Source organism: Mytilus californianus, unplaced genomic scaffold, assembly GCF_021869535.1.
Source record: "Mytilus californianus isolate M0D057914Y unplaced genomic scaffold, xbMytCali1.0.p SCAF_1, whole genome shotgun sequence".
Lineage (NCBI taxonomy): Eukaryota > Metazoa > Mollusca > Bivalvia > Mytilida > Mytilidae > Mytilus > Mytilus californianus.
In genome coordinates this window covers 14,228,619-14,241,496 of record NW_026262581.1, presented here as the reverse complement: position 1 = coordinate 14,241,496, position 12,878 = coordinate 14,228,619, and the positions used below count along the sequence as shown (strand labels likewise).

At 31.0% G+C, this 12,878-nt stretch overlaps 1 protein-coding gene across 3 annotated transcripts in view; it reads right to left on the bottom strand.

Moving 5' to 3' along the window:
• Positions 1-6,915: 6,915 nt before the first annotated feature.
• Positions 6,916-12,878, bottom strand: part of LOC127706629 (pleckstrin homology domain-containing family G member 7-like) — a 150,787-nt gene continuing 144,824 nt past the window's right edge. For all 3 annotated transcript variants that reach the window (XM_052211320.1, XM_052211392.1, XM_052211467.1), the window contains 6 exons: positions 11,368-11,483; positions 10,886-10,979; positions 10,501-10,583; positions 9,337-9,475; positions 8,137-8,234; positions 6,916-7,400 (listed from right to left, as the gene is read on the bottom strand). In XM_052211320.1, coding sequence (XP_052067280.1) covers positions 7,179-7,400; positions 8,137-8,234; positions 9,337-9,475; positions 10,501-10,583; positions 10,886-10,979; positions 11,368-11,483 — 752 coding nt within the window. In that variant the 3' untranslated portion in view covers positions 6,916-7,178. The remainder of the gene's footprint in view (positions 7,401-8,136; positions 8,235-9,336; positions 9,476-10,500; positions 10,584-10,885; positions 10,980-11,367; positions 11,484-12,878) is intronic.

Below are 12,878 nucleotides of genomic sequence, written 5' to 3'. Positions count from 1 at the left end.
ATAAAAAGATAATAATTAAGGGTTTATATTTTAACGGTTTAAATGTCTTGTTTTTAAGGTGGTCTTCAGACTTGTTTTGTTTGGTGCTCTTATGATGAAAGCTTATCCTTCGATTCAATCATATTGAAATAAAGAGTAAGTAACAACAAATCAACTGCTTGAAAGAGAAAGCAGACAACGTTTTCCAAAATGGCAATGCACTATAAATTCAATTCAAATGTACGTTCAAAAACGATGTATATACAATCGTTTCTGCCGTTAAATGTCGGACCGAAATAAGGTATCCTGTCCTTATTCGTAATTCTAATATTTAAGTTTGTTATTTTGTATAGGTTAAATTAGAACTCAGTTTGTGGCAACACGAAATAGCATACCACTTTGGAAAGGATCCAAAAATATATATGCTTAAGACAATTTTAGGGTATATTTATGTTCCTAAAACAATTTGTTATATTCACTCTACATCTGGACACCCACACTTTATGTCCATACATACCATAAAATTGAACTTTATCTTGCCTGTTGAACATGTCTTTAATCAGGAGCATGCATCTACTTTTCATAGTAGATCTGTTTTAACATAAATTATACAAATGTGAACTCTCTGATGTCGGATCCAATTTCATCAGCTGGAAAGCTATCAACATAGATCGAAATGGCAAACGACCTTAAAATTTAAAACAGTGAAGAAAATTTACAATTAATATTTTCGGTTAATGTGTGTCTATCAAATTGGCCGCCAAAATTTACAGTATTAGAATCATGTGCAAAACAGTGTAGGCGAGACCACTGATTGGCGCGCTAAAATATCCCATTGACTGGGTCAGATTAGGTGAACGTTCGTCTGTAACGCCCACAACTCACGACGTATTTATTATAAACATTTAAACTGTGGGGTTGCCAAAGGGTTTCAGTATATATACGAACTACAGTGCACAGTATATTATATACATATTTTATTTGCGATCAAAAAATGTACGAAGTCGTCCATTACTATGTAAATTGGGTCGATTAAAAAAAAAGCTGAAAATGTTTCTGTTGCCAAGGGTTTTTCACAAGTATAGTAATTAGCAGAAAAGTTCACCAAACTATACATTTTACCTATTCAAAAACGTAAATGCAAATTCCACAAGGCTTAATCCAAATAGCCTTTTTATTGTCTAATAACTTGCAAGTACGAAAAAGACAGGACAGAAGTATATTTTGTCTATATGTTTTGTGTACGCACACTTTTTAAAGTTGATCATGCATTCGTTCTAAAATAAAATTTTGACCAGATAAAAGTTAAAAGATGACATAATTGGACATGCAACCGCAATTGTTAAATCGCTTTGACGTCCGAAAAAAAAGATAATAATCAACACATGCATTGTAACTTTTAAAGCCAGTTAAATCCTTTTTTTGTTGTTGAAAGAACGTGCGATGTCATAAAAATTGATTATCAAAACATAACGAAAACACAAGTAAAGAACGTTTACACTGAAATGCAGTCAAGTTTAGCGATTGATAATTCATTGATAACATTCTGGCGTATCACAAACAAACAACTTGTAACGTCTCACTTCATTGGCCGAAAGATTTAAAAACAACAACAATTGTTGTGTGCACGTGAATTGACACAGGTGACCGACAATGGAATGTACTACGTTACTACGAACGTAAAAAACAATGATTTTTGGTCGAAATAATAAATTAGTATTTTGTGAATTTCAAATAGTGGGGTCGAAATATTATACTAATAATTTGTGTTAAGTAATATTCATTATGCATGCAGCACTTGTACCGCACTATGAAAAATATAAGGATAAAATAAAATACATGTGCCGCTTTTATACGGATGAATGTATGAACCACTTTAATTTCTTTCATATTGACGCTAGGTTATTATCCTGACAATGTCGTAGTTACTTATAATAAGGATCTCATAATACTGATCCATTTCAAATTTATGATGGGTTGCACATTCCTCTTTTATTGTTTTCATGCTATAAAACGAAAATAAAGAAGCTAAGCGTTTGGTCATTCAGAAATGACGTGTCATAAACAAGCAAATTGTCCCCGAAAGATCGTACCATGTGTGCACGTGAATATAGATGTACTATGCAATGTACTATCATGGTCAGCACGAAATTCAAATGAATTCAGTGAAGGCATGTTGGTGTAAAAAGGTTTGAAATGTTTCATCGGCGAAGATTTTATTGTTGCATGTGTGGAACTAAAATATAAATAAATACTTGTGAGAAATGTCGTAGTTTATAAGGAACTATATAAATGTACTGTTTTCGATTTTGATTGGTTGAAAATTTATCCTTTAATTTCATACCGTAAGAATAGAGCTTTGCATAACATTGTTGAACAATCCGCCAAAGTAACGTGTGGCATGCGTGCGTATTAAAATGAAATACAAAATCATACATGTATGATAAACTTATAAACGAAATATTAAGAAATTAAGGATGACTACTGTAAAAGTATGTACAAAAATGGAGTCACCTTTTATCAATACATTTAGTGAATAACCACACTGTTTAAAACTGATTGTTTTCTATGCAACTATTTAAATATTTACAATATATAATTTTCAACCGAGGATAGCAAACAGTTAATTATAAATTAAGAAAGTATATCGCTGGAGTTTGTAAAGTACATTTCCTTCCACTGTGCCATGGTTTGCCATCTCCAGTTTTTCTCTAAACAAAGCATGGCTGGTTACATGTTCTGAATTTACTTAGAATTTCGGGATTTTTTTTTCAAAATCAAGTAAACTAAATCAGAAAAAAAATCACACTATCCTAAAACTTATGAAAGAATATGAATAATGAACATGACAGTTTATAACACAAACCCATTTACTATAAAAATCGAGCAATTTCTTTAGTATGTAATTTGGTTATTTTTGTAGTTAAGTACGGTTTCATTTCAAGTACAACGTTAATTCATCAAGTCCATTGAATAAATTAAAGATGAGGCAGGGTGAGCAACTTGACAAAAAAAAGGCAGGATGACTATTTATGTAAAAATCAGGATAAACGAATAAATATAGTCAGGACCTAACAGACTGAAAAATAGAAAGACAGGACAGAGATAACAACTAAAAAAAATGCAGGACAAAATGTTTCATCCAAGTCCTTCACCCCCAATCAAAATAAAATGGTAGCTCCCTTAATCCAGGACCAATTGAGAGGAGACAGTTGAATTAAATATATCGACGTGACTGTTAAGATTAAAGTTTAAAATTTTACATGCACATGTATAAAAGCTAGAATTGCCATGCGATAATCAAGAACACAATCATGTTCGGGAATACGACGATGGAAGTTTTTAACGACCTTGACCGGCTACGTGAATACTGATCAGTCCATTCAGCTTTATAGTACGCGTGTTCTATTTTCGCAGGTGTGAGGTCGAAGGTTTGAATTGACCAATGAAAACGATCGTTCCTTAACGAGTTAATCTAATAAAGTTTGTTTGACTGATTATGTTGCACGACCTTTCGCTAAGCTTGACCGCAGTTCAGTGTAAGTATTCATTATAAATCAAAACACAAAGGTTATTCCTGATTAGTTTTTCGAATTATTTTATTTAGGCGTTGAGACCCTTTGGTGACCTCACAGTTTAAATGTCTATAATAAATACGTCGTGAGTTTTGGGCGTTACAGACGAACGTTCACCTAATCTGACCCAGTCAATGGGATATTTTTGCGCGCCAATCAATGGTCTCGGCTACACTGTTATGCACATGATTCTAATATATTAACAAATATTTGAATATTTTATATAATAGGTACTACTTCATTGTTAAAAGTTTCTCATTCATTCAGTTATAATGAATTTTTCATTGCCGTTTTTGTGAATTAACATTGTCTCGTTTCTAGGATTTCTAACAAAATACAAGACCAACCTCTAAAATCAATCGTTTCTTTTACATATTAAATAATACATCATATTTATAAAAAGCTTATCATTTATTTCAAGTCTTTTTTTATTTTAAAACACTGGAAAGATAGTGACTCCTTTTTCACATATGTACTAAAACGTATGTTTCTTACTATTGATGATAAAATTTATGATTAAAAACGTTGATATTTTCATTTGAACGATGTGGAAACAAGTTTTTTTTCAATGATATATTACACCGTTCAACAGTTTTACCAACCTACTAGGCTATATTCAAGAACATTGGTTACTCGAACTATGCATTTTTAATCAGATGTATTCAAAAACCATATAGTTTCGCTGTTATGTTGTGAAGATTTCAGACTCGTTTGCTTTTATTTCCGTTTATTTAAATTTCCAAGAATTATTAACAGTTATCAAAAGACTACTCAATGAGCATAGAGCAAGAGCTTCAGAAACATGGATGGGATCGGCTTTAATAACAAAACAAACACAATTTCTCGTACAAGTTTAATTGAAACAAATAACAGATTGTCATGTTTAAAAAATAAGAAAACAGACAACATTTTCATAACAATAATTTAGGGTGTCACTGCACCAACATTATATATATCAATACTTTTACTATGTACATATGATTTGAACAAGTGAACTATTGCCATTTCATTCATGAAAATGAAAGAAAATATGAAAAAAACTAACTAGATATGAAATAGAAGAATTCTAAGAATCAAAATGGTTAAATCATTAAATCAATTTCAATAGAAATATTCACACCAATGTATTGTTTTCCATTCGTTCCGTTAGTTGATATATCTAGTTAAGTTTGATTTCCGTTAGTTGATATATCTAGTTAAGTTTGATTTCCGTTAGTTGATATATCTTGTTAAGTTTGATTTTGTCAGGTTTTATGGACTTCTACCTTTTGGAATTTACAATGGAGTTTTTTTAAATAATAAGTTGTTGTTTTTTCTATAATTACCTTTTCTGTCTAATACATAATAATAAAAATAAAGAGAAATAATTATTCACCCACACATTCAACCTATGGAAAACGTTCATCAATATAATATCAAATGTCTTTTGAACTGTTGCATTGATGATATTATAGTATGCATTGGTTTATTTATAATAATGGGCAGATTGTACAAAAACGTAGGAATATACAAAAAGCTTTTTTCATTTTACAATTTTGAATAGTCAAATGTTTATACTGAAGTAATTTAACATTAATAAATAATACAAATACAGAAAATTCACCATCATTTAAAAATCCGACTGGAAACAATTAAAATCACTAAATGATCCACGACCTTTGAATAAAAGGATGAAAAATATGAAAAAGGATAACATTTACATGTATTTCAAACTACAAAGGTACAAATGGGTAATCCCTGATTCGGAACTGCGGGACCCGGGACTTTGTCCCTATTTCTAAACTAACACTTAATACTTCACGACAACTGAAAGCTAAGATCACAGTTTAATAACACTTTAATATGAGTGAGCGGTATTTTGTCTCTTGAAAGCAATAACACATTTACATAAGCATTTGTGTTGAGGTTAAGAGGTCAATAGTATTTAAACTTGGATAACATGTACAAAGAACTAAAACAATTAGTATAACAAACTATATACAATGCACCTAGCTTTATGGTTACTTTGTAATATACATCATTACTAAGGTGACCAATTTTCCCAAAAACTGACTATTTCCAATTTGTAGTGTCTGGAGAAGAACAAAAATGATAATCATTACTAACACAATGGGAAAAAAATATTAATATCATTGAACAATAACCATAGAGAAAGCATTGCCATAACCGATTTGATTGATCATAATTGATCCATAAACCTCTGTTCAGAATACATTTACATGCCCTACTCTCTCTCAGTTTACAATGTGTGGTTTTTTGTCAAGATGCACCATAGTGACAAATATCTGCTTGCGAAGAATAAAGCCCCTTTTGAAGTCTTTACAGAACTCACATTTGTTAAAGTTGACATTGTTAATTTCACTCATCGACAAAGATATATACGATTTTATAAACGTATGTTTAAATTCGTATTTCAGAACACACCAATTTTGATTACTTATTCAACAATCATACTGTTTATGTTTAGTAGTAATTTGATTAAGCAAAAGTCAAAATATATAGGTTTATTCTCATATCCCATCATCAAAGCTATAACTATTCTTTTAACAAACTATTGAATCCTAAAACTGGTCTTCTGATTCAATGGTGTATATTCATATTTAAACGACTAATTTTTTCTCAAACTGTCATAACTGCTTACACGCAATTATTAATGTTACATGCGAGGCGAACACTTTAAATATTTTTAGAAATGTCATCTTTTAAATACGAAAAATCTAAAGCTGGCAATGATTAACTGAAATTAAAGTTGCTGTGGTTAAATGTTTGAATCTCTCCTTCCAAAATTAAATATTTTTCAATTCTATATTTTGTACTATATTTTTTCTATATAATTCTCAATTATGGATGTTTAATATCTTGATATATTTTAAAAATATCACTGTTCGCTACTGTTCGCTACTGTTCGCTAAAAATTAAAATATGTTACTAAAATCATTCATTTTTGGTGATAACATTTAAAGTCCAAATCATGACTCGTTGAAGTAAACAAAAACTATTTCAATCTAATGTACACCTTAATAAGAAGGTTTTGTTTCGAAAAAAAAATATATTGATATGCAAACACAATAATTAAAAAAAATAGGTTGTGTATACATAGAGTATAAAGATTCAGACTATACTTTATATAGATTTATAGAATCAGTTTTTATTATCATTGGTACGTTGGGCGATTATTGTTTATTACCTTTTGTTTGTTAAAAATCTTATTTTTTTCACCAATATCATTTTGGTGTTTTTAACTTTGTTATGCACTTTTAAGTCCGTTTTGTTGTGATGTGATATAGTTTTTCCTTATATTCTTATCCTATAATTATCCTTAGTGGAGAGATAACATATAGATGAATCGAGAATGCGAGAATGTAAAAATTTTTTAACAACTTTACTTGAAGTCTCTAACATTTATAAAACGTTTATATTGTAATTCTTAATTAATTACTTTTAGAATATATAATATTGGGATATTAGCAGTATATATTAATTTACATCGAATTATATATTTTAAAATATTATATCTTCTGTAGTATAATAGAATATACAATTCTTAACACATCTTTACAGTCAATATAACAGCACTTATAGGTACAAAAATATAAGGAATGGAAACGTCTTCCATAGGAAGATTTAAATGTATACAGAATCTACAGAATTTGATTTATTGTGATGATTATGCAATACAATATGTCTTTGATGTCTGCCGGGTGAAGTAGATGGATGTGATATAGATCTTTCTATTGCGTTCATTGATGACAAATCATTGTCTTTAAATGTGTTACCACTGCTGCTACTAAAATCCTCTGTTGAATACTGTCCTCTCGCCTGCGCTAGTTTTTCTAACCATGCATTCTGAAATAGAAAAATTCATTTTAAAATTAAACATACGCATGTCCAATTTGATGCGTGTGAAACTTTATCATTGATCAATTTTCATGGAGGACGCTCACCGCTAAAATTTTTTAAAAATGAATAAATCCGTGACTGCTTTATATAAGCTGTAAACATAATAAAGCATTTTTTTTTTAGATTAGTCAAATATCAAATTTCATTCTATAACAACGATCTACATGCAGAAGATAACTCTCGTGATAAAAATCTGCTGCGATAAAGCAAATCGGAAGTAAAAAGTAAAATAACAAAAATACCGAACTCCAAGGAATTTCAAAACGGAAAGTCCCTTATCAAATAGCAAAATCAAAAGCTCAAACACATCAAACGAATGAAAAACAACTGTCATATTCCTGAATTGGTACAGGCATTTCCTTTTGTAAAAATTCAAGTCAGTCATACAAAATTATCCTTTTTGAAACCTCGCTAGCAACTACACAACCATTTTAAATACAAAAATGTGTAAATACATGCAAAAACAGATAGCTATTAGACTTGCACTCAGGGACACGTTTAAGTGATTTAGCCCATATCAATTATGCTTATAAATTGGAAAAGGAGGGTATTATTTGAAATAATGCTCCTCCGATCATATAAAAAACAAAACCAACATCAACGGGACAGTTTTTGTTTGCAATCATATTCTTTACAGTTCTTTGAAGGTATTCAAATGTAAATTATTGTACAGACATATTACCTTTGAGGCATCACTTGGACAGCTCATTGTATAAACGCCAATTATCTGTTGAAATCTGCTAATCTGTACGATTACAAAGGCACATTTTATTCCGTTTGCTAAAACAAACAAATTGAGATTTATTAAGTATCCTTCAATCATTTCAATTTGTCAAGTTATAATTTTTTTAAATTTTATTAAACGAATAATAAACTCGGATATCAAATATGTTTCTGTTACACAAGATCTGGTAGGAAGGAGATTAAAATACTGAAGTTATTTTTTTAGTCGGTTTCTTGTTGAAAAATTATATAATTCGCTGTTGTCAATGATTAACATTCCGAAGTCACGTTAACATTTTAATAAGTTTTATGCATACATTAATTCATTTACATCAAACAAGTTTTGTGCTCTCCAACGTATAATATAGATGACACATTATTCACAGAAATACCAGGACACAAAACATAAGCGGTTTTCTAAAGTTACCTTCATCAAGAACACTCAAACCCAAGCATTTTTAAGCCAAGGATGTATAAATGCCTAAAGTCGTGAGGAGCTATACGACAAAACGGGATCCACAGGTATAGAAAAAATTCATCTAAGGTCAACTTTGCCCGAGGGAGTTGGAACCTTGATTTGTTTTCAATTGTATTAATTCTATAATGGTAAAAAGTATGTCATAAATCATGACAGTACCGTAGCATAGAGTACGGAGCTGAAAAATACCTACGTGGACTAACAGTAGCGGTACGGTAGCTACCAAGTGCTAGTTAACAAGAATAACACTTTATAATTGTCCTGTTTCCTGAGCTTTTCTGAATTTGCGTTCATCAGGAACGCCCAAACCTTTATATAAACTAAGACAATGATGTAACAGCACAACAAATAAAGACAAAATTGTAAAACTCAGTTGAAAGAGGCTCTCGACTAAACAGATTGACCCTAAGCACAACAAACTAACAAAAAGACTAAAGACGCAAGATACAGATCTATGAGTACTCGCAGTAAGTGAAAGTTAGTTCAAAGTAAACAACAACTAATGAATGTTTCCCAGACTTAATACAAATCCAAACACTTTCAATGGATTTAGGTAAAGATGTCCTAAACAGTCTGAGAAAAACACAACCTTCACCCTAGAGCCTCAGCTTGTAGAAAGAAAAGTCTACAACATCAACAGAAGATAAAAAGACAACTACAAATAGATCATAATTATATTACCTGCAGCCTCCGATTGGGAGACATCATGGACACTCAATCGGTCCAGAGCAATTGGTTGTCGATGTACAGTGTATTGTATTTTATCCGACTGACTAGAGGATTGTAGCTTTATGAGGTTTGGTTCATTAATTGACTGTTTCTGCAAAAACGAAGTTCTATAGTTGTCATCTAATTATAATGAATATCAAAGTTAATGAACTTAGCCATGATGCATATTTATTAACCACATGTATTTCTTCTGAGGTATTTCTTGTACTAATATCGAATAGATATTCTAATTCTAACACTAGTTTGGTCCATTTTTTAACATCAGTCTTTACTCGATACTGTATATTCAAAATTAATGGTTCTGGACGATGTGGAGTTCGATTCACAATATCCTTATCCTTCCCCTGCAACTGGTATTTCATCAGGTTTTAAACCTCGGTAAACCACTGTTGTCTTAATTCAATAAGGTACTGCGCTCAAAGCTCTCAAAATAACTCCCACCTCATTCAAAATCCATGATTTGCGTATGGAAACACCAAAAGTAATTCATATACAAAACGACACACACGACTTTGTATCAAACGTGTAATGCATTAGGAATGGGCATGGAACATTTTTCTAATTGGATAATCTCCCGTTGGCCAGAATAAATGTCGATCACAAAGTAACTTCATATAATTTATAAAAATACGTCAGATACTTAAGTTAAGTATAAATCATGCCGTTTGTATTTTTTTATCGATTAAAGGGTAAGGGGTAAAAGATGTTTGGTACCCCAGATAAAGCAATGGCAAAAGTTCGCGATTTGCTTAGAACTCCAAAAATAAAACGTATCGAAATACAAAATAGGAAATGTATAACAGCATTCTATGGTTAAGATTCAGAGGAAGTTTCAATACATTCGTACGGAAATTTTGGCTAAATTGTGTAAACAAAATGGGTACCCCATATATAAAGCAATGAGTAAGTTGTTAATGTAAATGGTTTCCAAAAATAATTTGGATAAAAACAAAAAGTAGTTCCACAATGGTTTTAATATCTTTTGCATGAAAGCAAAAAATGTCTCATTAGTTATTGTGAAAAAATCAAATTCCTCGTAAAAATATACTACGAGATGTAAATGTCTTCTATGCTTGTAACAGTATCAATGTACGATAAGCTCATTGTTGCACTTACTTTTCTGGTTCCTTTTTTACTTCTGGTTATTAACAATATATCATCAAATAAAAACAAATACACATCTGTTGATTTAGTTGTCTCTGAAATAACAACATAAAACTAAGTATTATTCATTATAAATGTTATAGTCTTATCCAGATTTGTAAGCGTTATTTCCGTTTCAATTTACTCTTGGCAAAAACAAATCTATATTGCAGTGCATCTCTTTGTTAGCCTTTCCCCCCAATTCTCGTTTTGTCTTTTGCATTATTTTTATAAATTGTTCAAAACATTTTAAATATAGTAAAATAGAACATTGCATTTGATGCTCATACAAAATATATTAGAAAATACTGATAGTGAAGAATCCAGTGTTGATGAATTTATTGATAAATCTACTTACCAACAAGAGTTAATGGCCCTTCGTGAATCAACTGCCTGGTTGGACAACATAATAATTTCTCACATGGTTGTCGTAAAAGTGTTGTTTTCAGATACTGCAATAGATATAGCAAGGTATAACATAGGTAATGTAAAACTTCATATGAATATTTTTAAATCAATAACCAAATGAACTTAATGTTTTATCAATTAAAATTACTGAATTCAAGTCATTAAGATTGCTATGTTTGTATGTCAACCATTAGGACCTCTATGTTTCGTAAAACAAATATTTATAGCTAACTGTAATAGTCAAAATTATATATTTAAGTTTGCATTTTCTGCTTTTTCATCTTTGTTTTTATTTATGAGTCGGATTAATTTCTATCTAAGATTGTGTAATGTATGGTACTGACTGTTCTGTATATTTACCAAAAAAATATAGTTATCCCTCTTTATTCATTTTTAATGGGTATGGAATTTTTTGTTTGACATTTTATGTACCTCTGGAATAAAAATTCTGTGGTCAAAATCGGTCACCGGTGGCCATACCAATTGTCTCTGGATTTCTTGCAACCGTTCATAATTCTTTGCCAATCGCATTTTGTCTTCCATTTGCTCTAAAAAAAAAATATGATTATACCTAATACAGTCGTAAAGCATAAATGAATGAAATGGATTTGGTTAAATAATACAGTCGTAAAGCATAAATGAATGAAATGGATTTGGTTAAAATGAATACGATACCAGGTGACTAAGATAAAGACAACAGTAGTATATCGACGTTCATAACTTGTAAATCCATTTTATGCACAAATCAAAATACAAAAACTGAAGGCATCTCAATACATCAAAACGGAGAGAACGGATGCGTCAACAGATGATACAGCACCTGTTATGTATGCATCATCCTTTATGCGCATCCAAACAATTGCAAGGTAAAAATGTCACGATAGGAAATAAGACAATCGCTATATTTGAGTATATCAGACGACTTTTGTGGTATCTTAAGATCTAGACCAGTATCTTGTGAGTTAAGATACAGACTTGTATCGGTCAACCTATTCGTGGTGGTGACCGTAAACTTTGTAAAGTTTCGAATTCAGTCGTTCTTCAGTGATACATATTTCTTTAATATCCATGACGAGAACAAATGAACAATAAACACATAACGTTAGTTCTGCAAAGTGGGTAAACAAGGATGCAGTGCTGAAAATTAATGTCACTTAATAAGGTAAAACAGTTAGTTGGATATAGTCATAAATTCTGCCTTCAAACTGACTATCTACGGACCCACTCCAAGAATTATATCAAGGGTTTCTTAACGCATAGAACCCAAATCAATAAGTTGTTGCAAGAGTTCCGTAACGTGCAGACACTATCCCTATACGAGACCTAGCATTTAACGTCACTATTTAGACAGATAGTTGCTGCATTTTTATATATTAAACATAGCCAAAAGGTCGTCCCTTTATACCAAGTATTACTGTTTGATACGAGAACACGAAATTGACCTTTTGGCGATTAAGAAAATTTTATGATGAATAAATTGCACACGACTTCTCAGAGAATTGAGTCATCACGAATGTTTGGCGTAGGAAAAACAATTTATCAAACCAGGACTATTTTTGGCACATCAATTCGACGCTAGAAAGTAAAAAAAACAATAGGATTTTTTTTTTCTCGTTTCCATAGATATATGCAATAAAAGGCAACAGTAGTATACCGCTGTGCAACAGTTTCAGTAATTTTAGTGTTAGCTACTAAGAGAAAGTTTTTTTTTTATAAAAATGCCGTTCAGAAAAAAGTAAAATAACAAAAATACCGAACTCCAAGGAAAATTCAAAACGGAAAGTCCCTTATCAAATGGCAAAAATTAAAGGTCAAACATACCAAACGAATGGAAAACAACTGTAATTATCCTGACTTAATACAGGCATTTCCTTATGTAGAAGATGGTGAATTAAATCTGGTTTTATAGCTAGCTAAACATCTCACTTGTATGACAGTCGTAT